Source organism: Schistocerca americana, chromosome 7 (genome assembly GCF_021461395.2).
Source record: "Schistocerca americana isolate TAMUIC-IGC-003095 chromosome 7, iqSchAmer2.1, whole genome shotgun sequence".
NCBI lineage: Eukaryota > Metazoa > Arthropoda > Insecta > Orthoptera > Acrididae > Schistocerca > Schistocerca americana.
The window spans coordinates 533,033,727-533,061,630 of NC_060125.1; the positions used below are offsets into that span (position 1 = coordinate 533,033,727).

General features: G+C 35.1%; 1 protein-coding gene and 1 long non-coding RNA gene across 5 annotated transcripts in view; one reads left to right on the forward strand and one right to left on the reverse strand.

Annotated features, from left to right (window-relative positions):
* Positions 1-10,035: 10,035 nt before the first annotated feature.
* Positions 10,036-11,805, reverse strand: LOC124621894. Its single transcript, XR_006980584.1, has 3 exons — positions 11,759-11,805; positions 11,527-11,628; positions 10,036-10,344 (listed from the first exon to the last, which is right to left on the reverse strand). It is a non-coding gene; the product is annotated as an uncharacterized LOC124621894 (long non-coding RNA).
* Positions 10,782-27,904, forward strand: part of LOC124621892 (SET and MYND domain-containing protein 4-like) — a 139,603-nt gene continuing 122,480 nt past the window's right edge. The window contains exon 1 of one of the 4 annotated variants that reach the window (XM_047147368.1): positions 10,782-10,798. Coding sequence is in view for 1 of the 4 variants with exons in the window: in XM_047147365.1 (XP_047003321.1) it covers positions 12,783-12,799 (17 nt within the window). In the remaining 3 variants the exon portion in view is untranslated. Of the gene's footprint in view, positions 10,799-11,870; positions 12,108-12,670; positions 12,800-21,142; positions 21,273-27,904 lie in introns of those variants that run through there. The other 3 variants (XM_047147366.1, XM_047147365.1, XM_047147367.1) reach the window with 3 other exon arrangements.

A 27,904-nucleotide genomic window follows, 5' to 3' on the forward strand; every position in this document is an offset into this window, starting at 1 on the left:
ATTCCTTTTTGTTTATACACTTAGAATAACCGAGAAGAGACGTATGTGCTATGAAAAGCGTGCTTTTGTAATCCATTTCTATTCACTTTCATAGTGTTTGTGTCGATAATTGATAAAGCCAGAACTCCAAAAACAATGATTGATAGTTTAGAGGCACCGATTTGTATTCGTTGCATTTTCAAGTCAAATGCAAATTTTAAATGTTCACGTTTGCAAGAAACTTACCTTATTTCCTTTGGTGTCCCATAGATGTATGCAGGGATGATATAAACAAGCCAGCTGTCATGTCAACAAAGTGAAAAATACGTTAAATTACGAAGGAACAGAACTGAATTTAAGATTGTCGGGCCCATTGCAATTTCCACATCTGCTTTCTTTTTAAATTGTACCTACCAAATGACATTCAGCGTGGCAAAGAACAGAAATTTACAGGGTAAAAAAATGGAAATGTCGTGTGGCTAGGGCCTCCCGTCGGGTAGACCGTTCGCCTGGTGCAGGTCTTTCGATTTGACGCCACTTCGGCGACCATTCACAGGGTAATACGACAACACAGTGATTAATGTAATGATCTAAGCCTGGACTTCGATAGGGAACTTTGCTTTAACAAATATGTAACCATTTAAGTACTTATAATTTAACCACTGTAACAGGTGTTCCACACATTTTACTTAAGATTTAATTAACTACATGTAGTTACATTAGTTTTATATTAAATTATTGCATTTTAAAACATTAGTCCCTATTTCCAGGATATTTCTTGCCAGGACTTTTCAGTTACTTCAGAATAACCACACAGTGAAAACCAAGTGTAATGCTCACTTCCAGACAGCTCTCCGCCTTGGATTGATAGAAATCTAAAGTTAAATCACAGAAATAAAACCATACTGTAAAACTTTACAGTGCATCAGAATTTCAAGTATATATAAGAAAATAGCGCTTAAATAAGTCCACTTACGAATGAAATGTGATTTGTTTAAACTTTAGACTACAATCAGAACGATTAGTACACCCGTGAGCGACGCAAGCCCGGCATTTTTTATCAAAACACTTCACGACTACACGGAATCAACCCACCAGAAGCGAATGTTTTGGGGTAGCTAACATGGCGGACCTTCTCTTGGGTCGGCTTCAAGTTTGTGACGTCATGACAACTCCTCTTATTTTTACCTCCATGGTTACTGTGATGCAAACGAACATTCGCTGCATTAGGAACAAAGTATTACAATTAGAACATTTTTGCAGTGTTGAAAACGTTGATGTTGTTTGTATCTCAGAACATGGCTGACAGAAGATCAAGTACAATATTTTGTTCCTCAAGGGTATGCTGTTGGAGACATTGTGTGTACAAGTGAAAGAAAGAATGGAGGTGCCGTAATATTTGTTAAAGATAGTATAATGTTTACCAAAATAGATGTTAGCTCTTACTGTGCAGAAGTAGATGGAGAATTTAGCTGTATAAGACTAAATGCAGAGAATACCACAATTGTTAGCTTATATAAGATCACCAGGAAGAGATGTTAATACATTTTTCGAAATATTTGAGCTGCATATGAGGAAAATACTAAAATCTAAAATAAAACGAATTATCTGTTGCGATTTTAACATTGAAATGGCCAACAGTGATGAACATGTTACTAGAACATTTTTAATGCCTTAAGATCACTAAATTTACAATGTATAAATTACACACCAACACGGGATAATGAATGCTTATATAATATTATAGTAAATTTTTCTAGAGATATGTATGATGTCAGACTTGCCAGTGGAGCCCTAGCTGATCATGAACCATTGATTTTAACATTCTATTGTGATCAGTTGCCTAAATCAGTCAGACTCAAGTCTAATGCTACATGCGTAAGAGGGCAGAAAGATGAATATATTCATTTATTTATTGACAGGTTATCTGATCTTAACTGGGACTTTGTATACAACACACAACATGAGAAGGGTACTGAAAAATACTCACAGAGTTATAGTACTCCTGCTCACCATTAATCAAAAGTAACCCTAAGCATAAACAGAAAAACAAACAGCTAAAATGGTATATAGATGAAGTAGCTCTCACTAGGGAGGAGACGCTCAAACTGTACAGAATATATAAAAATTCTTGTAAGCAAGGACCTGAGCTAGATAATACTTCTTATAGAGCTTATATAAAATGTAAAAAAAATCTACAAAGACAAACTGCCCTTCCCCAAAAAACAGGCATGTGAACATTACACTGAAAGTGCTCCCAACAAACGTAATGCAGCATGGGATATCATCAACCAATATAATTCACAAACCCATACACAAGATACAATGCTAGTCCCAGAAGAAGTAAATAATTACTTCCTAACCACAGTGAGTGAGCTGAAAAACAATATCAAGCAAAATGGCATGTGCGCTAGATCATCTTGGTGCTGTGCCCCATAGGAGATATACTTTCCACTGGAATGTTGTCACCCCAGAGGATATTGTAAAAGCTGTGGCAAGGTTCACCAACTCCAAAAGTATGGATTGTTGTTGGTTTTCTAACTATGTAATGAAAAAAATATACATCCTATCTGTCAACCTCTTCCTTTCATTTTTAATACCTTATGTGTTGAGAATCTGGAGTTTTCCCAGATGCACTCAAAACGGCTTAAGTGATACCAGTCTTTAAAAAGGGAGATAAGCATCTGCCCCAAAACTATTGACCAGTTTCTATTGTCCCAATTTTCTCTAGAGTTTTTGAATATCTAATGTACAGTCAACTAAATAACTATTTTGTAAAGCATGATCTCCTCTCCAACAGACAGTTTGCATATCAACATGGTAAAAATACCACTACTGCTGTCACTGAAGTTGTTAACCAGGTGTTAACTGCATTTGAAAATAAGGATCTAGTATCAGTTGTACTTTGTGATCTTAGCAAAGCCTTTGACTGCATACCATCTAACATCCTACTTGCAAAACTGGAATTTTATGGCATACACAAACCAACTTTAGACGTAATCGAATCATACTTAAATAACAGGAGACAGTTTGTATCAATTAAAAATAGATCCTCCTCACTGAAGGAAATTCGGATTGGAGTGCCTCAGGGCTTGGTCCCAGGTCCTTTTCTGTTCATCATTGCAATTAATGACTTACCTTACCATGTAGGAGAAAATACAGCTGTGTGTTATGCAGATGACACAACATTGCTCAAGGGTTTAACTACAGCTGTTGAAAGCAAATCAGTAAAATTGTTAGGATTCCACATTGATTCAAAATTAAACTGGGAGGAACACATTAGTCATATCTGCAAGAGAATAGCAAGAGTGTGTTACTTCATCTGGAGACTGACAGATGTAGTCACTGAAGAGTATCTAAAGGTGGTATATTTTGGCCTGTTTCAATCACACATTTCCTATGGTATATTGTTATGGGGACATTCTTGCTTTGTCAGTGAAATTCTGAAAATTAAAAAATAAAGTAATCAGAATAATGAGCAAAGTTAAGCCCAAGGAACACGGCTGCCCCCTCTTTATCAAGCACATGATATTAACTGTTGTGAATCTATACATCTACACAGCACTGCTTTATGTCAAAAGCAACTGAAATGAGATTGAGACGAGAGAGAACATACATCCCCACAACACCAGAGGCAAACTGGACTTCGACATACTAAGACACGGACTCTCAAAGACTGCAAACTCACACAAAATAATGAGTTTAAAACTCTTCAATAAACTTCCAGCATCTGCTTGGTCACTGACCAGTAATATTTTCAAACGTAAGATTTATGACTGGTTACTCAAATACCCATTTTATAAGATAACAGAATATTTTGAAATAATCATTGACATTAGTATATAAGGATATTTCTAAAAGAAAAGGAATTAAATTGTAAAAACTTTACGGTAAAGTTATTGTTAATTGTATGTTTAATGTTCAGACCTATTCCGCTGTAAGTGGTCAATGGGAAATAAACTGAATACTGAATAAAACTGAATACCGAATTGGTAAATCTTGTTGCCACTTATTCTGAGGGGGCCCTATAGTGTCTGTGCAATGCTGGAAGCTCTGTGAGATTTTGCTGTGCTGTAAAGGCATCTGCCACTGAACTCAAAGTACTGCATGCTGCCCAAGGCAAATACCAAATAGATGACAATACCAAAAAAAAGTCTGTATTAACATATAAAAATACAGACCTGTGTGCTATTTGAAATACTTCCCTTTAACCTACCAGTAATAAACTACACGATTTCTCATTTACACGTAATGACGGGGTACAGAAAATTTTGCAGTTGATTTTAAATTGAAAGATATCAAATTTAACTGCATAATAATTCTGTACCCTTACATCTGGAACATACATAGTCTTGTACAGAAGTGAAATGTGGATTATAAGCTGTTTGGACAAGAAGAGAACGATGGAAACACCAGGTCGGAATATCAACATTATAAGGAAAATTATAGATTGCTGTTCACCATGAAAGTGACACCTTGAGTCACAGACAGGCACAATGAAGAGACTGTTGCACATTTACCTTTTGGCCAAAGCCTTCTTCAGAAAAGAAAACACACACCCATTCATTCATTCAAGTGTGCACACCTCACACATATAGGAGATGGTGGTCAGGAACCTGTAAGGAGCCGTTCAATCTATTAAACATAATGACCCTTCCAAGTATCTGTATGTTTAACTGCTTGATATATGTAAAAGAGAATATACAGCAATTTACACATAGAATGAATTTACATTTGCACAGCACTAGAAACAACTGCATGCATAATACACCGTATTCTAGGCTGTCACTGACACACATCAGTCACAAACACCTAAGTCGGAATTTATATAATAAACTGCCTCAGTCAATCAAAACCCTCACCTTCTTTAAATTTAAGGAGGTATTAGACACAGGGCTGAAAAATAAAGCATACTACTCAATTGAAGAATATCTTGGGAGCAGTTTGGAAGTAATTTGGAAGGAATGTATAAACAATGACATAATGTAACTACATTGACTAAATGTGTAAAACTGTGTAATGATTATTGCTGAAATCTTCTGATTAATAAGAAGTTCATGTATATGTAAAATGATGATGTGTGTAAAATGTAAAAATTACTAACTACTAATAAGATGTATATGTATATATGCATAATGTACAATGTAAAAATCAGTAACAACTATACTTTTATGAATATGTAAAATGTATTTTGATAAAGCCAATTGCATGGTTGTTGTTGTTGTGGTCTTCAGCCCTGAGACTGGTTTGATGCAGCTCTCCATGCTACTCTATCCTGTGCAAGCTTCTTCATCTCCCAGTACCTACTGCAACCTACATCCTTCTGAATCTGCTTAGTGTATTCATCTCTTGGTCTCCCTCTAAGACTTTTACCCTCAACGCTGCCCTCCAATACTAAATTGGTGATCCCTTGATGCCTAAGAACATGTCCTACCTATCGATCCCTTCTTCTAGTCAAGTTTTGCCACAAACTTCTCTTCTCCCCAATCCTGTTCAATACCTCCTCATTAGTTATGTGATCTACCCACCTAATCTTCAGCATCCTTCTGTAGCACCACATTTCGAAAGCTTCTATTCTCTTCTTGTCTAAACTATTTATCATCCATGTTTCACTTCCATACATGGCTATACTCCATACAAATACTTTCAGAAATGACTTCCTGACATTTAAATCTATACTCGATGTTAACAAATTTCTCTTCTTCAGAAACTCTTTCCTTGCCATTGCCACTCTACATTTTATATCCTCTCTACTTTGACCATCATCAGTTATTTTGCTCCCCAAATAGCAAAACTCCTTTACTACTTTAAGTGTCTCATTTTCTAATTTAATGCCCTCAGCATCTCCCGACTTAATTTGACAATTGCATGGTAGACATGCTGAACTGCTAATAAATAAATCTATGAAACATATGTTTGGGTTAGGTGTGCTTGCTTGTGTGAGATGTTGGGGGACAATCTGAGGATATATCAAAAGAATAGAGAAATGGTTAAATAGAGGTTGTGTATTTGTTGCAGTAGGTGAGAAACTCAAATCCACCAAGACAGAAAGTGAAGCTGCATGTGAGATGGTTTGGGCAAGACTCAGTATCAGGTGTGGACATAAAATGGTTACTGGATCCTTTTATCACCCACCAGGCTGATCTCCTGATGTAGCCAAAAACTTTAGAGAAAACATCAGTTCTCTTGTACATACGTTCCACAGTCACACTTTATCATTGGTGGAGACTTTAATCATCCAACAATTAATGGGGAAAATTACAGTTTTGTTAGTGGTGGGTGTGATAAGACACCCTGTGAAACATTACAGACCTGACCTCTTTAATTATGTCCACATCAAAACTGGTATCAGTGATCATGATGCAGTTGTGGCAACAATGGTTACCAAAATACAAAGGACAACTAAAACAAGCAGAAAGATATATATTTTTGGTAACATAGAAAAAAATCAGTAGCATCATACCTCAATGAGGTACTTGAAACTTTCAGCACAGGGCAGGAGCAGGCAGATGAACTATGGCTCAAGTTTAAAAGAATAGTTAGCCATGTACTGGATAGATATGTATCCAGTAGAACAGTTCATAATGGGAGGGACCCTTGATGACATACAGTCACTGTAAAGAAACTTCTAAAGAAAGAGAGATTACTGCATAGGCGATATAAAGAGGGATGCTGAATGAAACGAATTTGGCTGTCAAGAGAGATGCCTGATGCCTTCAATAACTACCATAACAGAATAGTGTCAAATGATATTTCACAAAACCAAAAGAAATTCTGGTCATATGTAAAGGCTGTTATTGGCACCAAAGTTAGAGTGCAGTCCGTAGCGAATGAGACAGGAACTGAAACTGAGGGTACCAAAGCAAAAGCTGAAATACTTAACTTCATTTTCAAATGTTCCATTACAAAAGATAAATGAGGAGAATTGCCCCAATTTTGTCCTCATACCACTGAAAAGAGAATGAAGTAAGTATTAGTGTCAGTGGTGTTGAGAAACAGCTGAAGCTGTTAAAATTAAACTAAGCTCCAGGGCCCGATGGAATTCCTAACAGATTCTATATTGAATTTGCAGCTCAGTTATCTCATATTCTAGCTATAATCTATCATAGATTCCTCGAACAAAAAACCATGCCCAGTTCTTAGAAAAAAATGAAGGTCACACCCACCAACAAGAAGGATAGTAGAAATGATCCACAAAGCAACTGTCCAATATCCTTGACATCAATTTGTTCCACAATCTTAGATCATATTCTGAGCTCAAACATAATGAGGCATCTTGAACAGAATGACCTCCTCAATGCCAACCAACATCGACTCCAGAAACACTGATCATGTGAAACCCAACTCACACTTCTCTCACAAGATATACTGAAAGGTCTCACAAGATATACTGAAAGGCAGTCAGGTAGATGCAATATTTATTGATATCAGAAAAGCATTTGACTCAGTATCACATCTATGCTTATTGTCAAAAGTATCATCATATGGGGTATCAAGTGAAATTTGTGAATGGATTGGGAACTTTTTGGCAGGTCTTGAATGGAGAGTCATCATCAGATGTAGAAGTAACTTCAGGTGTGCCCCAAGGAAGTGTGCCGGAACCCTTGCTGTTCCTGTTGTGTATTAATGACCTTGCAGACAATATTAATAGTAACCTCAGGCTTTTTGCAGATGATGCAGTTATCCTTGATGAAGTACCGTCTGGAAGTAGCTGCATAAATATTCAGTCAGAACTTGATAAGATTTCAAAGTGGTAAAAAGATTGGCAACTAGCTTTAAATGTTCAGAAATGTAAAGTTGTACACCTAACAAAACAAAAACAAAAAAGAAGCAACATAGTAAACAATTGGAATTTAGCAACTCATCCAAATACTTGGGTATAACACTTTGTAGGATTATGAAATGAAATGATCACATAAGCTAATTTGCGGGTAAAGCAGGAGGTAGACTTCAGTTTATTGGTAGAATACTGGGAAACTGCTATCAGTCTACAAAGAAGACTGCTCACAAATCACTCATGCGACCAGTTCTAGAATATTGATCAAGTGTGTGGGACCCATACCAGATAGGACTAACGAGGGATACTGAACATATACAAAGAAGGGCAGCATGAATGGTCACAGATTTGATAGATCCATGGCAGAGTGGCACAGAGATACGGAAGTAACTTAAATGGAAGACTCTTGAAGATAGACATAAACTATTCCAAGAAATTTTGTCAACAAAGTTTCAAGAACTGGCTTTAAATGATGACTTTAGGAATATATCACAACCCACTATGCATCGCTAACATAGGGATCATGAGGATAAGACTAGAATAATCACAGCACACACAGAGGCATTCAAACAATCATTCTTCACACACTCCATTTGTGAATGGAATGGAAAGAAAACCTGATAACTGGTATAATGGGATGTACACTCTGCCATGCACCTCATGGTGGTTTGCGGAGTGTAGATGTGGATGTAGATGTTTGAGGTCCTAAGGCATCCAGCGAATAACAAACTGTGGTAGGCATCAGCACATGACAAAATTAGTCAAAAATTCAGTCTTGCCTGCTTTGCACTTAGCAATCTCTCTCGCTGTGCTGATTTACTGGTGTGACTGCCAATATTTCTCACATACTTTCAGTCAATACTGTTCTATGACATAATCATCTGGGGTAAGGTGGTTAAGGAGAAAGAGTAATTATAATATAGGAAATTCTAAGAATATCTTGTAAAATTGATAATCTAACAACTACAGAAGCATCTTACACTTTCTTGCCATATATATACTTTCTAATGATATTTTTAGTTCATAATAAGTGTGACTTCAGGAAGAACCGTGAAGTCACAACTGCAGTACTAAAAGCAGACAATATGCCCATATCCAGAGTTCACAATTGAGTTTTATATTTTGGAGTAAAAATCTATAAACAATGTGCCTACAGATACCAGGCAGGAAACAGGAAGTCCACATATAATCCAAAATAAATTAATGGGGTGTCTAATGAGACATTCCTTCTACGTACAAAAATACCTGGACTCAGGAATGTAATTTCTCTTTAACACTAATTATGATATTAAATAACACAGATAGACACAACAAAAAGACTGTCACAAATAAAGCTTTTGGCCAGTAAAACACACACACACACACACACACACGCAAATGCAATTCAGACACATTGTTACATTCCATCCTGGATTTTCCATTGTTTGATTTGATATTAAATAGATTTTTTTTCTAACCTATCCATTATACATCCAGCCAATAGTGTTCTCAGATATCAGTAAAGCTCACAAATGCTTGATATGATGTAGTAGACAAAAACAACCAAATAGTATACGAGGAGTTGCAGTAGCTGTTATCGAACGTCTGCTTGGAAGTCCAAGATTGTGTTGGGTGGGTGAGCTGCAAAACAGCTTAACCATGTAGACTGTTTAAAGCAGTTGGAAGAAGCCAGTACACTGATAAGGCAACACACATTCTTCAGGCCTGTAATCACCAAATGATGATAACAGTATTACAGTATTCAAGTAACTGTTAATCATATAGTGATACAGAAAGAGCTAATAAATATAAACAAAGGAGCAAATAAATGAAGTCTTGACGAGACTGTCTAAAAATTTTGATGTTGACTTGGTTAACAAATTATCTAATTATCTAGATTTATAGTTTAAGATTCATGTTAAGTCTATAATAAGCAAGAATAATTATTTCAAATAAGCCTCTATTCTTAAAGCATGCAACTAACTGTTCTCTTTATTTATGTCAATATGATCACACAGTTACTGATCTAATGACAGTAGACAAACAACAGCCAATTATTGTAACTGAGGAAGCAATACCTTTTGGCCAATTGGTCGCATTTACTGATTATTTTATGCTAAAGTTAGTCCGTTTAATCACAAGTAATGTACAGCAGAATATGTTGTGATATTCACTTCTGAAGAATAGTTTGATGCATCTCTCCATGCTATAGGAAAGCTGCATGCCCTTGGGGGAAATAACAGCTGTAGTTTTTCCTTACATACAGCTGTTTGCAGTACCAACATAGCAAGGCCATGTTACAAGGTCAAATCAGTTAATAATCGAGACTGTTGCTCCTCTTCAGGAACCACAAGTTTTTCTGACCGTTCTGCTGATACCCCTTCATTTTGGATGCAACTATGGTATGGCTATCTGTATTGTTTAGGCACACTAGCCACCCCCACCACAGAAAGGTCATGGTTCACAGGGGATGGGGATTAGCAGTACACTTGTAGTGATAGTTTATCATTCATACACTGTGCTGGTTGAGTTTTTCACTGTTGCCAGCCTTTGTGAATGTATAGCTTGTCTTATTTCATGTGCATGAAGGTTCTCCTTCATGATGGTATCTACAGAACAAATGAAAGAATGAATGAATGAAATAATAACTGAACAAGTATAGTAATGCAAGGACTAAATTCAACCACACCAGGGACAGCCAATGCCTAAATCGGTTTCTTATCAGTTCACAGATAATAACATAAATCTTAATCTTACAAAAGATGCCATCTTTTACATTTAAAAAGTAATATAATGATGTATGGATGCTATGCTTAAAACTTACTGGATTTCACTAAGTGAAATATCATTTATAATATGCTTTTATGTTCAAATAGGCAACAAATTAAACTGCAGTCATCAAGCTTACCTTCATTTGCTGAATATGAAATTAAACCATGTGGTATAAAATTACAAAATGTACTTTACATCTGAAGATATTTCTATAATGGAAGTTTAATTACACCGGCTATGCGTGTTTTCATTGTACATAAAAAGTAATACTTCATTATTGCTGCCACATTGGTAAGTAAGCCACAAGAAGTTTCTCATTCACATATTCATTTAAATGACACCATCTTAAGGCTTCAAAATAACAATAAACTGAGATATGCCCTTCAGAATAAAGATTATGTAAAGCAATAAATAGGGGATCTAGAGAGATTAGAAACAAATTAAAGGTTTTTCTTAATAGCCATATCTTTTGTAAGTAATTTGTGTATCTGGCCTCTAGGTTTGTAAATCACAATTATCAGTACAAAAAACCATGTATACTGTAAGTAAGCTTGCACTTGTACAGTAAACAGTAACTGTTAGTCTATGGTGATGCTACATCAGCAAGGAAGTCTTCAGTCATTTGCCACAGTAAGAAGCTAAATATCTTGGAAAATAAAGTTAAATTTAATAACAAAAAATGTAACTTGGTCTTAGCATGCAAAATTAGATGAAGACTTCTCATAGAAGAAGCCCAGTTATAACGTAAACACTGTCAGATATAGAAAGGGGATGTTAGCAAATGTATGTCTTAGTGGAAGTCCAAAAACATTCCGAAACAACAGTAACAGCTTCTGTAAAAGTATTAGTTTCTGCACACATTAAAATTTTAAGCCTACTGAGTACACAAGAACAATATGTCTCTTGGGAGTATCATGTATTATTTTTGGAAAACAAATAATATAAGTAATTTTATCTAACAGTTGTAAAATACAGAGATAGATTTGAGAGCTCTTGCAATTTGTTCTGTCGTTGTATACCTGTTTTAAGCTTCTTCATGTTAAAGCAAGTTCCTTTAGTTATCAAGTAAGGCATATTTTATTCATACATCTTCATTGATTTATCCAATATCCCATCATGGCCTGAGTGTGTAGTTTCACATCAACAGCATAAATTAGAACAAAATTCCTGTGTTCTACATGGCATAGCCTAATATGGGTCAAATAACTGTATTTTTACATTAAAATGTTTCTGTGTACATTGATTACTGACATCAACAACTTTACTGAAGCAAACTGTTTTACTGCTCTATTTCTGTCACAAACTGGTCTTAAGAGTGGGAGGGAGGAAATGTTATTTATAGATATTTTTTGTCACACATGTGGGAAGACTCAGTGACTACAAACTGAATACTGTAGACTGCATAACAATAATACTTGTGATCATTGTGTTTCTTATGCTAAATCAAATTATAATGCTTAGTGTAACAACTTATTAGTGTATATGTACGCTTTGAAAAGGGTTAAATAAGTCTTTTCATACACTATGCACTGCAACCACATGGTCAACATAAAGTGAAAAAAGAAGTTTCAGCAACTAAAGATTGCGTGAAAAAATTACAGTAAGTATGGTACTGAAATAAATATCAGCTAGGCTTGTTTCTTAATTTGTAGCTGTTTCATCAAAGTTAAATACAAATACTCAAGAACTGAATTTTCAACAGAACCATTAAAAATAACATATTCACTATTCTTTAAAATTTTGCTGCTACCCAAACATAAGTACCTATAATACTTGCTTTAGTTTATGCTCTTATAATTAAACTGTTAAGACAAGAAATGTGACTTCACGTTTCTTTGCATTTCCTTGCTAATGTTTTCAGTTAATTACATGACACAATTACATATAGTGTTATTTCAATATTGGATTACATTTAACCCTTTTGAAGGCACCACAAACTTACTTCTTTCAGTCATTACTCATATTACAATATGACAGTGAGATAAATTTTTTCCTTATATTTTTCTTCCTTTAACTGCTACTCTCTTGTTATTTTTATGATAGTGCAATTGATTTTATCCTTTATATGCCTTTAATGACTTCATATAAATATCAGAGTATTGAGTATTATCTTTCCAAATTTTCCACTTGTACTTCTATAGCATCTGGAACAACTTTTCAAGAAAATATGTATCTAAGATAGTGTGCATAATACTAATTGATTATTCACAATGTGGGTGATGTCTCTCTTCAGTAGAGTAAACATATGTAAGCAGGAATTGATCACATTTCTCCTATGCCCAGTTTCTTCAGGTCAGTCTCATTGTTGCATGACTGAAATCACAATGTTATTCATTATCAAATACTAACACCATTATTGGTCAGAAGCAATAACTCTTTCAAAAGACTGAATTGATCAGTTTCTTTATAATTACATGCAATTAATAATACTTGGATTTTTTAAAATGCAACTTCAATCAATTATTGTGTGCATATGTAGATCACAATCAGGGAATTTTACTTCTTTTCTCCACAACCTTGAAATGTTGGTAAATCAACTCAAACAGCAATTAACAATTACAATTGTCCTTCGAGATTTTAATGTTAATTTTAAAACTAACTGCAGTAAACAACAACAACTGACCAATCTGTTCTTATCTTATAATATGACAGCAACAGTAACAGATGTTTTAATGAGTCTGAAACAATAATTGATCCAGTATTTGTCAATAAGAATAAATGTGAGCATATCACTGAAGTAATAGAGACGAGGTTCTTGGCTCATAAGGCAGTCACATTAACATTATATAATATATCTATTAAGGATCCAATGGTATATGAAAAATACAGAGAGAAACGATTTGTAAATGAAGACAGCATAAGGGTTTTTAATCACATGTTAAAAAGTATAACTTGGTACACAGAATCAACCTGTGATGTACATAAAAAATTTGAGTAATTCCTAGCAAATTATTGGCATTGTTATGATATCACATTTCCTATTAAACGAGTCAAAATTAAAACCAAAACAAAGACATGGGTAACACAGGGAATTAATAAATCCGCAGACACTCTGCGAAGGTTAAACAAATCTGCAAAAAATACTGTTGCATTAAAACCATATGTGAAAATTTACAGGAAAGTATATAAAAAAGTTATAATAGCGGCTAAGAAACTAAATAATGACTCATATATCAGGGAAGGTACTTACAAAACCTGGGAGGTAATAAATAGGAGCATAGGTAAACAAAAAAGTAAAAACAGCATTCTTGTAATTAAAAGTGAAGGAAAAACAGTTGAGGACTCACTACAGATAACCAACATATTCAACACACATTACACAAATATCACAACAAAACTAATTCAAGGAAGATGTGATTTCAACTCCAGAGCGCAACTACCAATGAATGATAACACCATGTTTCTATACCCTGTTACTGCATTAGAGGTACAAAATGCCTTAAATCAGTTAAAAAATAAAATGACATGTGGTTGTGGTGGGATTCCAGACAAAGTAATAAAGAACAGTGCAAGATACATAGATTACCCACTTGCTAACATGATTAACATGTCATTTAGCACAGGAGTCTTCCCAGAAAAACTAAAGAAATCGACTGTCAAGCCTATTTATAAGAAGGGTGACCAGTATGCTGTTATCAATTACTGGCCAATATCATTGTTATCTGGATTTTCAAAAGTAATTGAAAGGGTAATGCATGAAAGACTGTCTCATTTTCTTAGTAAAAATCAAATTCTAGTTAAAGGGCAAAACGGTTTTAGGAAAAATAGGTCAACTGACACAGCAATTTATAACTTTTTTAAAACTGATCATAAATTCAGTAGACAAAAATGAATTAAACTGTGGCCTCGTTTTGGACTTGTCTAAGGTTTTCATTGTCATTGACCATAATTTACTGCTCGGGAAACTATATTGCTACAGGTTTCATGGAGTAGCACATGATTGGTTCAAATCCTATCTTTCTAATAGGTATCAGAAGGTAGAGATACAGCATGCGGGGAAAGTCTACTCATCGGCATACCAAAGAGTCAGGTATGGTGTGCTGCAGGGCTCTGTACTGGGGCCATTGCTGTTCTTAATATTTATAAATGATTTGCCAAGCCATTTATCAACAGCAGATGCAGTATTGTTTGCTGATGACACCAGTATATTTGTCAAAGCTACAAATGAAACTGACTTACTGGAGAGAGCACAATAGTCACAGAAGAAGCAAACATGTGGTTTACAAACAACAAATTAATTGTTAATGACAAAAAAAAAAAAAAAAAAAAAAAAAAACAGTTTGGATGAACTTCAGACATATAACAAACAAAGTAAAATCTGACCTAACTGTAAGACTTGGGCAGTGTAAGATAGAGCAAACCCCCCCACTCTAAATTTTTAGGATTATGGCTAGATGAATATTTAATGTGGGAGAAACAAACAGAAATGTTAAACAAGAAACAAACAGAAATGTTAAACAAAAAATTAAGCCCGTATTGTTATGTTCTTAGAATACTAAAAATTCCTGTAGTGTTGATGCAGTGTTATGTTCATAATTTGCACTCATTCATAGCGCACTAAGATATGGTATCATATTTTTGGGGAATACCAGTTTGGCCAAACACTCGAGTGGTATGACACACAGAGAATCATGCAAAAAAGTTTTGAAGGAACTACAAATCATGACTCAACCATGTATCTATATTTATGAAAGTATATGTTTTATGAAGCACATCAGGAACATTCTTTGTTAAACAGTCAAGTTCACAACTACAAACCGAGAAATAGAGACAACTTTCATAGAGAAAGTCACACAAAACCTATGTATCAAAAAAGTGTTCTTTATCAGCCAAAAATCGTATTTAGTGCACTACCAAAGGAAATTAAAAGTACACTAAAATTCCACATATTCAAAAAAGAATTTAAAAAAAATGTTAATTAGCAAGAGTTTTTATAGTGTCAAGGAATAATTAAATCACCAGCATTGAATATACAGTAGCTTATTTCCTTCATCGTAATGACCCAAAATACTCATTGAAAACTAAATTGTATTCATCTATTATTCTAATTTAGCATAATATGAATGTTGTTATGCATATGGTTTCATCTTATATGTAATAATATTTTATTTATGGTCATATAATTGTAAGTCTTTTCATGTCCTATTTTCTATGTAAGGCAATGTATGACAAATCCTATATCACTTTTATAATGATGAGATACAAGGATGCTAAGTAAATAACTAATTAATAAATAAATCTATTTCACAATTTCTGTTTGATTTGTAATAATTTCTACAACAGAACAAAATAATTTTACAGAAATTTTATAGAAGCGTAAACACTTTTGAACTCAGTGAATAGAACAGAGTCCATTAACATTTGAACATTTTACATGTGATTTGTGTAATCAGATAAAATTTCAGTATAAACAGACCAGCATGTTTATGAGGAAGCTAAAAACCTCCTTATTTAAGTGAAAATTCAATTATATTACTACAATTTATTTGTGTGGATTGCTCCTATATTTTAGTGCAAAAGTATAATTTAAGAAACAGACATAGTTGTTGTCATACAACTGGGAAATCAGTTCAGTGATAAAATGTACAGTAAAACTGCGTATATACAGACACTAAACTGCATCTAAATGAAAATAACATGATTTACATAAAATACGTCTATTAACATTTGACAGATTATCATCTTCACTCTTTCATGGTGACACTTTCAGAACATTTTACAGGGATAGCTGTTGTCATACTACAGGTAATATGTTCAGCAATGCTTATACAGTAAAACTACATAACCGCACTGCATAATGACTGAATGAAAATACCCTGCTCTACATAAAATACTCATATTGACAGTGACAATCGTGAGATCGTTTAGCTGTAACTTTTTTTGTGCTGTTAAGCATTCTTTCACAAAAAGTATTATGTAAATAATGCTCAGATTTTGTGCTTAACTGAGCACCATGTTACTGACAAATGTGCCTTGCCATCTATAATAAGTTATAGTTTAGTGTCATACTACTGCAGGGAAAGTAAAGACAAAGGTAGAGTAGCTATTTATGTTAAGAATAGTGTAGCATACAAAGCTATATATATTAAGAAATATTGTGGAACAGCAATTTGAGGCATGTGCAGCTGAAATAATAACTAATTTCTACACAATAATAGTGTTGGCTGTGACACCTTAATTTTTCCCAGCGAATTGAATGTTCAAATAACTTACCGGTTTGCTGCCGGGTGACATCGTTGACCACCGCCTATATTTCGACAGGAGCACACCCTGCCATTCTCTTGCAGTTGTGCCTTGAGAATGGGAGGGTGTGCTCCTGTCGAAATATTGGTGGTGGTCGACGACGTCACCCGGCAACAAACCAGTAAGCTATTTAAATAGTGTTGGCTGTCTACAGGGCACCTTCAGGTGACAAATACTTTTCTACATATAATGGAACTCCTGCTGTCAGGGTTACTTGCAAAAGCAAAGGATATTGTAGTTTTAGGTGATTTCAGTATAAACTTTATGACAGAAAATAAGAATAAAAGTGACTTTTAGATTGTGATGACCTTATATAATCTGATATTGGTAATAAACTTCCCCACAAGAATTACATCCGAGTCCCAAACTATGATACGTAACATTTTTTTAGATGTAAGTAGACATCAGAATTATACTGTCAGGCAAGTTATAAGTGAGATTTCAGATCATGATGAACAAATTCTCACTCTTTATGATGTTAATCTGTTCAAAAAACAATTTCCTCAATGGGAATTCATAAGAGTAATGAATGAAGAGGCAAAAGAAACTTTCAACCATAGGGTGCACCAAATGGATTGGTCTTTAGTATGTAGCCTTGATAATGCTGATACTAAATTTAACTGTTTTATAAATGGATTCTGTGCTCTTTTTGAAGAAATATTTCCAAAGAAATGGGTCAGAAACAGTGCTTCTAATCTTGTAAGTAAGACTTGGGTTACAAAAGATGTAAAACAGTCATGTAAAACCAAAAGGAAAACTTATGCTGCAATAAGATTATCTAAAGATGTAGAAAAATGGGAACACTATAGATTATACTGTAAAATTTTAAACAGACTAATACAGAAATCAAAAGCCCTTTATTATGAGAAGAAAATAAATAATTCGAGTAATAACATAAAAACAATTTGGAGCATTGTAAAAAAAGAAACAGGAAGAGATACAACAAGCAAAGAAGATGTAAATAAAAGCAGATATGAAGGTACCCTAGTAGATAACCCCAAAGGTGTGGCTGAGATTTTTAGTAAACACTTCCCATCAGTAACTCAACAAATTGGTTGCAAGCCCAATGATGATGAAGCTGTAACTCTTTGTCAAGCTGGATATTCAAACACAATTTCAGAAATGCACCTTAATCCTGTCACTGTAGGTGAAATTCACAAAATTATCATGCCTCTAAAAAGTAAGAACTCTGTAGGGGTTGATAATATTTCTAGTAATTTATTGAAATATTCTTGTGTGTGGATAAGGGACATTCTCTGTCACATTTTCAATGCTTCCCTTCAGAAAGGTGTTGATCCCAGTAGACGTAAGTATGCCATTGTGAAGCCCATGTACAAAAAGGTCATAAAACTGAACTAACTATCAACCTATCTCTTTGCTGACAGCATTCTCTAAAATTCTGGAAAAGCTAATACATGTAAGAATTACTGATCATCTCATGAGGAGTCGAGTTCTCAGCAAGACCCAAATTGGCTTTCAAAAGGGCCGTTCAACAGAAGATGCAATCTAAGCACTTGCAAATGAAGTCCTAGAAACCATTAATGAAACTATTCTACCACTTGGCGTCTTCTGTGATTTGTCTAAAGCATTTGTCTGTGTTGATCACCAGATTCTCTTGCAAAAAGCAAAATTATTAGGATTAAGTGGTGCTGCAGGCAATTGGCTACAGTTGTATCTCCAAGATGGAAAACAAAAAATTGTCTTGAATAGCTCAGGTGGAGTATGTGATATTTCCTCACATTCCAAATGGAGTCCTGTTACATGTGGAGTGCCTCAGGGCTCAATTCTTGGGCCACTATTATTCCTGATTTTTATAGATGATATACCATCATGTACAAGCCTGCTGTGTAAATTTACATTATTTCCTGATGATACCACAATTTTTATGAGTAGTAGAACAGATAATAATCTTGAGGAATCCATTAATTGCAGACTCTCAGACGTGGTTAATTGGTTCAAGGTGAATGGTCTCTCATTAAGTTCCAGTATGACCAGCTTTATTCAGTTCTGTACAAAAACAGAAATGAACTGGTCTTCACATAATAATAGATCTCTGTAAGAGGCTTACCTCCACAGTTTATGCTTTACGGGTAGTCGCTTCATGTATTGAACCTAACACTGCAAAAGTGGCACACTACAGCTATTTTCACTCACTCGTTGAATAGAGCATTATTTTTTTAGGGAACCAGCCATAAGCAAGGAAAGTGTTCATTGCTCAGAAGTGAGCTTTAGGAGTTATATGTGGATTGCACTTGAGAGACTCATGTAGAAATAGATTTGAAAAGCTTAAAATATACACAACTACATGCCAATATATCTTTTCTCTCATGTGTTTTGTCTGTAAAAATATAGAGATACATCAACCAAACAGTAATTATCATGAACATAATACACAGAGGAAGAATGACATACACAGCAAGCATAGAAATTTGTTCTTGGTGCAAAAGGGTGTCCCTACACTGGAACAAAACTCTTCAATGCTCTTTCTCCTGAAATAAAGACAGAGATCCATAACAAGAGTAAGTTTAAGAAAGCGCTAAAAATATTTCTGTTACAAAAAGCTTTTTACAGTCTAGATGAGTTTTTAAATAAATAAATAAATTGTAAAATTTTAATTATATAATACGAGTTGACATAATGCCACTAAGAATGTTATTTGACTTGAGGTCTGTATCTGTGTGTGCTCTGTGTCTGTTTTCCTATAGTGCTTAAAGAAAATATGAAGGGCTTATTTCAATAGTGGTACAAGTCCATTTTTATTCATTGTGAGTTACAGAGTCCTAAAGTTAAATGAACACTGAAAAATCTGCAGTTGATATACCAGAAATATCCTAGCATATGGCTTCTTGCTAGAGCTGAACCTTTCTTTCTGTTTGTTTGGATCATTAACTGCAGAAGCATTATAGGCAGAAAAGTGTAGGTAATGGACTTGTACTACTATTGAAATAAACCCACCATATGTATTGTCTTTTTTCTGTATTGATGTCCAAAGTCTTTACTGTATAATTTTTTATATAACTATGTACTCAAATATTTGTTTATGCTATAAGATTATCATACTGTATTTTTTAAAAACTGACTCATTCTACATGCTTGTGATCCCAACACATTTGGACCTATGGAATACGAAATAAAATCCAATTATTGTGTAGAATGAGTTATTCAAGAGAAATTGGCAGTGTTTGGTTCTAAAAAAAGGATTCACTATTCCCTAAGTCATTAACCTCAGGGACAAGGAGGTTAAAATTTTTTGTACCAGCTTACTTCATCTCTTTGCAATAGGTATAGATTTTTAATTATAGAGGATCATTCCTATGACTAGTGTTATGCAGATGAGATGCTGAGTTGTGTTCAAAGATACTGTGGTTCTTTATAGCCAAAAAATAGTAGAGAACAACTGAAGTGAGTAGCAATACTAAAGTTTCACAGTTGGCTAAATAGCAGTGACAGAAGATTCTTGTGTTTACTCTACATATAACTGTAATCACTCTTTTCTGACTTAGAGTTTTTTTTTTATAGAAGAAGAGTGTTCCTGCACAAAATAATTCTGTATGACACAATAAAAATGTACATAAACAAAATAAGCTGCCTTAGTGACTGTTTGGTCTTCAGTATAACTGCATTCTCAGTGCAAAAGGTGCTGAGCTCAATCTCTTCCCAGTATGTTGAATGTAATGTTTCCAGTTTAGTTCACAGTCAAACAGTAAGTGAACTTCCAGGAACTTGGTGTTTTTATTGCTTTGTAACTGCTGGTTTTTGAATGTCACTGTGCACTGCTCTTGGTGTTTGTGACATGATCTAAAGTGCATTTGTCTTGTTTAGGCTGCCAGAAAGTGAGATAACAGTAAACTAGTTACAGACTTTTGCTAAAATGTTGTTCGTAATTCTGTATTTGACAGATTTTCAGTTACTGTACTATTACCATCAGCTAACATGTTAAATTAGCATTCAACACTATTCACAGGTGCAGGCAGAACACTAACATACATCAGAACCAATAAAAGACCCAGGATAGAACCTTGTGGGAGTCTGTGATAAATAATACCCCTGTCTGATGTGACAGTTACTCCTGATTTGTAATCCACAGTTTCCAAAATTAAATTTTCTTTATGTTTGTGAGACAGAATTTTATCAGATTACTTAATGGGTTCCCGATGCCACACTGCTGGGCTTTCTCCAATAATAGTTGCTGACCAATCCAATGGAAGGTTTTAGTCAGATCAAGAATGTACCCACTAGTGAACTAGTCTTGTTCAGGGACTCTAAAATACCTTCCAAAAATATGAAGATTACCATCTACTCAATATATTCTTTGCAAACCAAATTGTCTTTTACTGTATTTAAAATACTGAATATTTCAACATGTTTGTCAATCCTAGCATGTTACAACTTTTCAGATACTTTTGAAAACACTATATGAAGTGAAATTGGCCTGTAAGAGTCTCCCCCTTCCTCTGCAAGAGGCCTACAGTGGCATATTTCGTTCTTGACATCTTGGTGTATTGCTGAGCTAAGTATATGGGTCAGTACCCTACATATTTCACTAGAGCAATGTTTCAGTAGCTTGCCCAAGGACAATTTTTTAATGACACAATATTATTCATAAGTTCTCAGTTAGTTATAGGAGATAATATTATTTCACCAAGAGTGTTTGGAGCTTCCTGTTTGAGAATATCCATCTCCTCATGCAGACCAGCTCTACAGCTCATGCTCAGTGGCACATAGGAAATGTTAATTGAAGATCTGGGCTATCTTTTCTGTATAACTAATTTCATTATTGCTGTAGTTCAGGAGTAAATGTATTGGTAAGTCAATACAAAAAATTAAGACTCTTGAAAAGTGCTCTGCAAGTTGTGAAATTATCTGCTTTACATTTGTTTATACTAATAGTTCCAGATGAATAAATACTTTATTCACTTTAGGTGCACTATGTCAGAAGGTAATTCCAGAAGACAACAGGTAGTGGAAAAATAATAGCTAACACACCCATCTTTTGATCAACAATTGGATGTGTGTGTGTGTGTGTGGGGCTGTAAAATGTGATTTATTAGTCTCATTACATACATTGTACAGATCATATGGTCTGTTGTACGAGAGACATGGCCATTTTAGCAAAAATATAATGTGTAATGATTTACAGACATTCTTTTTACACTATTTTAAGAATAATGCCAATAAATACAACACTACAATATTTACTATAAATTAACAGTTTACCAATTTCCTTTGTTGTACACAGACAACACTGCAATATTAGCTATAGATGTTTATTGTTCAAAGGGTCAGACTGTCTTTCATAAATTCTTCAATGGTGTAGTAACATTTCTCTATTAAAATATTTTGGAGTAAACTTTTCAGCAAAACAAGGCTCACTGTTTCTTCCTTTTAATTTGTTATATATTTTTGGCCCCATGTACAGTGGTGTCTGAGCATAAAGCTTTAAGTGATGTGAAGGGATTTTGAAGTTTTCCTTGTGGTGAGTACCATAGCTATGCTTAAAATGAAACTTTTCAAGATTATGTTGATCATTATATACAAAAATCAAAATTTCAAAAATGTACAATGAAATAATTTTTCTTATTTTTAATTTCTTGAACAGTGGACAACATGACTCATTTTTGTGCACAGCACACATGTTTCTAATGATTTTCTTCTGAAGAATTAGTAGCCTTGTTCTGCTCCTAGAGTTTCCCAGAAAATTATCCCAAAACGAATAACAAATTCAAAATAACTGTGGTAGACTGTCTTTCTTGTGTCCACATGAGTGGCACCAGATAAAATAAACATTACAAAAGCTCTTATCAAGGTATAGGCCCAAGAATTTCACATGGCTCACGTCTGTCATCAGTTGATTATTATGGGCTATTTGTACAGGACATATTGCTGACAATTTAGAGACAAATTGCATTATCTGGGTCTTAGTGACATTGAGCTTTAGTCCATTTTTATGGAACCAGGATTCCATTTTCCCCGGAACATTTTCTGTACTATCTGGAGTCTCAAACTTCCTGGCAGATTAAAACTGTGTGCTGGACCGAGACTAAAACTCGGTCCCGAGTTCGAGTCTCGGTCTGGCACACAGTTTTAATCTACCAGGATGTTTCACATCAGTGCACACTCCGCTGCAGAGTGAAAATCTCAATCTGGAAACATCCCCCAAGGCTGTGGCTAAGCCATGTCTCCGCAATATCCTTTCTTTCAGGAGTGCTAGTTCTGTATGGTTCGCAGGAGAGCTTCTGTCAAGTTTGGAAGGTAGGAGACGAGGTACTGGCAGAAGTAAAGCTGTGAGGACGGGGCATGGGTCATGCTTGGGTAGCTCAGTTGGTAGAGCGATTGCCACCAAAAGGTATAGGTCCCGAGTTCAAGTCTCGGTCCAGCACACAGTTTTAATCTGCCAGGAAGTTTCATATCAGCGCACACTCCGCTGCAGAGTGAAAATCTCATTCTGGTATCTGGAATCTCTTCTATTGTATCATTTGCCATCAGGACTGATGTGTCATCTGTGAACAAGACTGAATGAGCATCAGTGATAAATGATTTATATACAAGAAGAACAGGTAAGGTCCCAGTATTGAACTCTGTGGAACTCCTTGGGAAATTGTTTTCCATTCGGAGTGGTAGGTAACTGAATTTGAAGTTAAAATAACTCTTTGTTTCTTTTCTGTCAAATAAGAGTTGATCCACTGTAATGCAGTATTTTCGATCCCATAGCTCTTTGTGAAGTAATAATGAGTGGTTCACTGGGTCAAAGGCTTTCATTAGATCACAGAATATTCCTAAGACTTTTGTACCCTGGTCTAGTGATGTGCTTACTTTTTCTGTAAATTCTCTGATGGTATTTATGGTGCTTTTTCCTCTTTGAAAACTGAACTGATTTTTACAAGTAATGTCATTTACTGTAAGGAAGTTTTCTAGTTGTTTTGCCACAAGTTTCTCAAATATTTTAGAAAAAGTAGGAAGGAGAGCGGTAGGCCAGTAGTTTCCCATATCTCCTGGTGATCCATTTTTAAGTAATGGCTTAATCTCTGCATATTTCAGGACATCTGAGAAAGATCCATGTTCAAAGGACTGGTTTACAGTAGTAGTCAGTGGGTATGAAATAATATAGTGTACTGCCTTGATTACCATTCAAGGTATTCCATCCAATCCAGCTGAATTTTTGTTCTTTAATAATAATATTGTGTCTTCCACATCTTTCTGAGTGATTTTTCTGAATTTTTTAAAACAAATGTTTTGTATGTCATCTCTATGCTTAATAATCATATTGTCCGGATGGGCTGTCATGTCTACGTCAGATTTTGCTATATTGGCAAAGAAATCATTGAAGCAGTTTGACATTTGAACATGATTTACAATAATATCACCCTGAAACCTAATTTGAGAAATTTCTTGACTTTTAACATTGACTCCCAACTCTGATTTCACAACAGACCAGACTGTCTTTGTTTTATTTCTTTGTTTTTTTTATGAATATAATATTTGCCAGTTTTTTTGCTGCCAGTATCACTTTTTTGAATATAGTCTTATAGCGCTTAACATAAATTACAAAGTTAGGGTTTCTATTTAGTTTGAACTCATTGTGCAGCTGTCTTTTTCTGGCACTTCAAATTTTTATGCCTGGTGTAATCCAATTCCATTTATTCCTGACTCTCTTTTGATATGATTTTGGGGGAACTGTTTAACTGAAAACCCCCAAAAAACAATTTAGAAATTTATCAAAATTTTTCTTGCCTGAATCAAAGTGGTCTAAAGGCCAGCTTATAACACTTAACTTATCACAAAAAACTCTAAATTTTCTTTGCTAAAATTGCTTCTTATATAAGATTCAGGTTTTAGTTTCTTTATTTTGAGGAGCTCTATAAACAAAGCTGAGTGATCAGAAATCCCTAGACCTAGGCAAAACTTCTTTGTATCATCAAACTGATAATTTGCTGGTTGCTGAGCGGAAGTTTTCTCTAGTGCACATAGTAAAGTTTAACTTGAAACCAGATTTTTGGATTAAATCGCAAAATTTTTCAATGTCACTGCTTTCAATTAATGTATTTAAGTTGAAGTCTCCTGCAATCACAATCTTTTTCTTTCTTTATTTTTTAAGTTTACCTAGGAGATATTGAAATTTATCTAAGAACAATTTAGCAGCAGAATTCCCAGGAATTCTGTAAATTGATATTATCACAGTATTTAAATCACACAGCTCTACACAACAGCTTTCAAAAATACATTCTTCATTTAGATAACTAAATTCCTCTTTCACCTTAAAGTTTAAGGAGGTATGCAGTAAGATACAGGAGCTACCATGAGATTTGTTTTTTCTACAAAAGCTGCTGGCAAGTTTGAAATTACTTATTTTATTTAGAACATATATCCATTCTTTTGTGAGCCAGTGTTCGTTTAAGCAGACTACCTTTATGTTTGGCAGTTCAGAATGTATAACTTGCAGCTCATCAATTTTAGAGTAACCTAGATTTGGACATTTTTTTGCTAAACCATTTATATTAATATGCATCAAGACAGAACTTTTGAGTTTGTTTATACTTTGAAGAGCCTCAGTTGTTCCATTATATTTACAGTTTCAATTTTGGATCACCACTTTTGTTTTCTCACCCCTTTTGTAAGTTTTCAGTTTCCCTTGCTCTTAATCATTCTGTGGATGTCTACAATCATTCTGCTGAAAGTCATTGAACCTACCTATTCAAGTTTAGCCCATCCTTTCCCAGACACTAACCACTTACAAATTTATTTGAACCTACAACAATTGCACCCAGCTTTTCGCACTGTTCCCTGATTCCACTGTTTATCATATTTATGTATGTATCAGTTAATTACCTTCTGTGTAAAATTGCAGTAATGACAGTTTTTGAGTTTGCAAACACATTTTTTGCTGAGCAGATCAAGTTCTGTGTTTCACTGATTATTTCTTCCTCACTGCTCTTCCAGATGGAATTTGTTCCGACATGAATGAAAACACCTTTGTATTTGTCCTTTTTTCATTTCCATTTTCAGTTTCACTTCATTACAAATTTAGAATTATTTAAAAGTGTCTGTTGATCTAATGTGATCTGATTCCAGGATGAACATCGATTTCACAGCCTGGAGCTGTAACATTTTTCAGTATGGAGTCGCCAACAACAAGAAAGTCCCTTTTTTCAATCGGTTTTGCTGTGGCACTTCCATGTTTGTCCTTTTTATAGGTAACTGTTTCCCATTTATATTTATTTACAGATAGTCCGGTGGGTGGCTTTTCTACACTGTGTGTGTGTGCGTGCGTGTGTGTGTGTGTGTGTGTGTGTGTGTGTGTGTGTGTGTGTGTGTGTGAGTATGTAGTTTTGTAGTTTGACAAAGGATGGGACAGGTAGATTAGTTTGTTTATGTATTAATTCCGTTTTAACCATTTACCAAGCTGGGCCCCAAGGAACTTAACATCATCAGGGAGTCCTTGCAACAAGCTGGATTGATGTTTTCAAATGATTTGCTTCCATTTGTTTCTATCTTGGTAGATCTCCTCCCTCATCACAGCATTCCATATTTTTTCTTTCCTTTCAATGTCTTCTTTAATTTGGTCCTACAGTCTCTTTCTTGGAAGTCCAGCTGGTCTTTGTAATGGCACATTCCTTTCCAAGTAGTGACAGGGAATTTTGTTATGCTGCCTCCTTTTCACATTACCATACCACTTAAGTCTTACTGTACTCAGCCTTTAATCCAAGGTGCCTTCCTCTGGCAGGTCTCTCCTTATGTGCTTATTTCTGACTGGCCTCTCCTTGTATTTTGTACAGCACACCTACGGAATTCCATCTCACAAGTTTGTAGCTAAGTTTTGTGTCTTTTGATTATGACAGCCCTCCAGGCTGTAGGACATGATAGGCAAAAGGAAATTTTGAATATGGTCTGTTTAGCCCTTAGAGAGACTTTTTATCCCAGACACATCTTTGTACTAGATTGAAGAATTTGAGTCTTTTGATTACCCTGTTGGCACTACCATCACTTGCCACAATACTAACAAGGTATGTGAAATTATCCAGTCTTAGTCTTCTTCTCCTCCAAAAATATGTTACACGGAGTGGGTGTTCTACTCAGTCACAATGACACTATTTCATCAAGAATCCAGCATGCATGCATGCAGTTGTAAGTGAAGCTTGCTGCCATCTGGTTTTATAATGCAATGCTTTCTGCTGATTGAGCTGTTTAGATCAATGAGGGACCAGCACTGTTTAATTTTACATAAGCCAATAGCTGATCATATTTGGTCGGTTTTTGATCATTTTTACAGTATATAGAGGGACTTGTCATCTCACCAGATACTGGTACGCATAGTATCGTGGGACCATATCACAGGAGCATTCTACACTACGTGATCAAAAGTATCTGGACACCCCCAAAAATATACATTTTTCATATTAGGTGCATTGTGCTGCCACCTACTGCCAGGTACTCCATATCAGCGACCTCAGTAGTCATTAGACATCGTGAGACAGCAGAATGGGGTGCTCCATGGAATTCACGGACTTCGAATGTGGTCAGGTGATTCGGTGTCACTTGTGTCTTACATCTGTACACGAGATTTCCACACTCCTAAACATCCCTAGGTTCACTGTTTCCAATGTGATAGTGAATTGGAAATGTGAAGGGACACATACAGCACAAAAGCATACAGGCTGTCTTCATCTGTTGACTGACTGAGACCACCGACAGTTGGAGAGGGTTGTAATGTGTAATTGGCAGACATCTATCCACACCAACCCATAAGGAGAGTAAACATTGGATGATTAAACACAGGAAAAATGTTGTGTGGAGTGATGAACCGCAATGCACAATGTGGCAATCCGATGACACCTTTTTGAAAAAAACTTGCATCGGCTGGGAGTAAATGCAAGTTACCTTTTAATCTAGTGTTCTGATGGATGTAAGTCACCATTTTTCCTAATTCTGTTATCATTTCCAATTACATTTATTAAAATATTCGTTAGTGTGCAATGAAAGATTGTGTTTTAAATATTGATTATCATGACTGTCTAGCCCTGCTCCTTGCAATAATCCTAATGGGTCTTTTTTGGATTCTGGAAGTCTTTAGGGCTGCTCGTAAATTTCCCCAGAATATGAGTCCATATTTTAGAAGTGCATTAAAATATGTGTAACAGGCAGAAATCAGAGCCTATT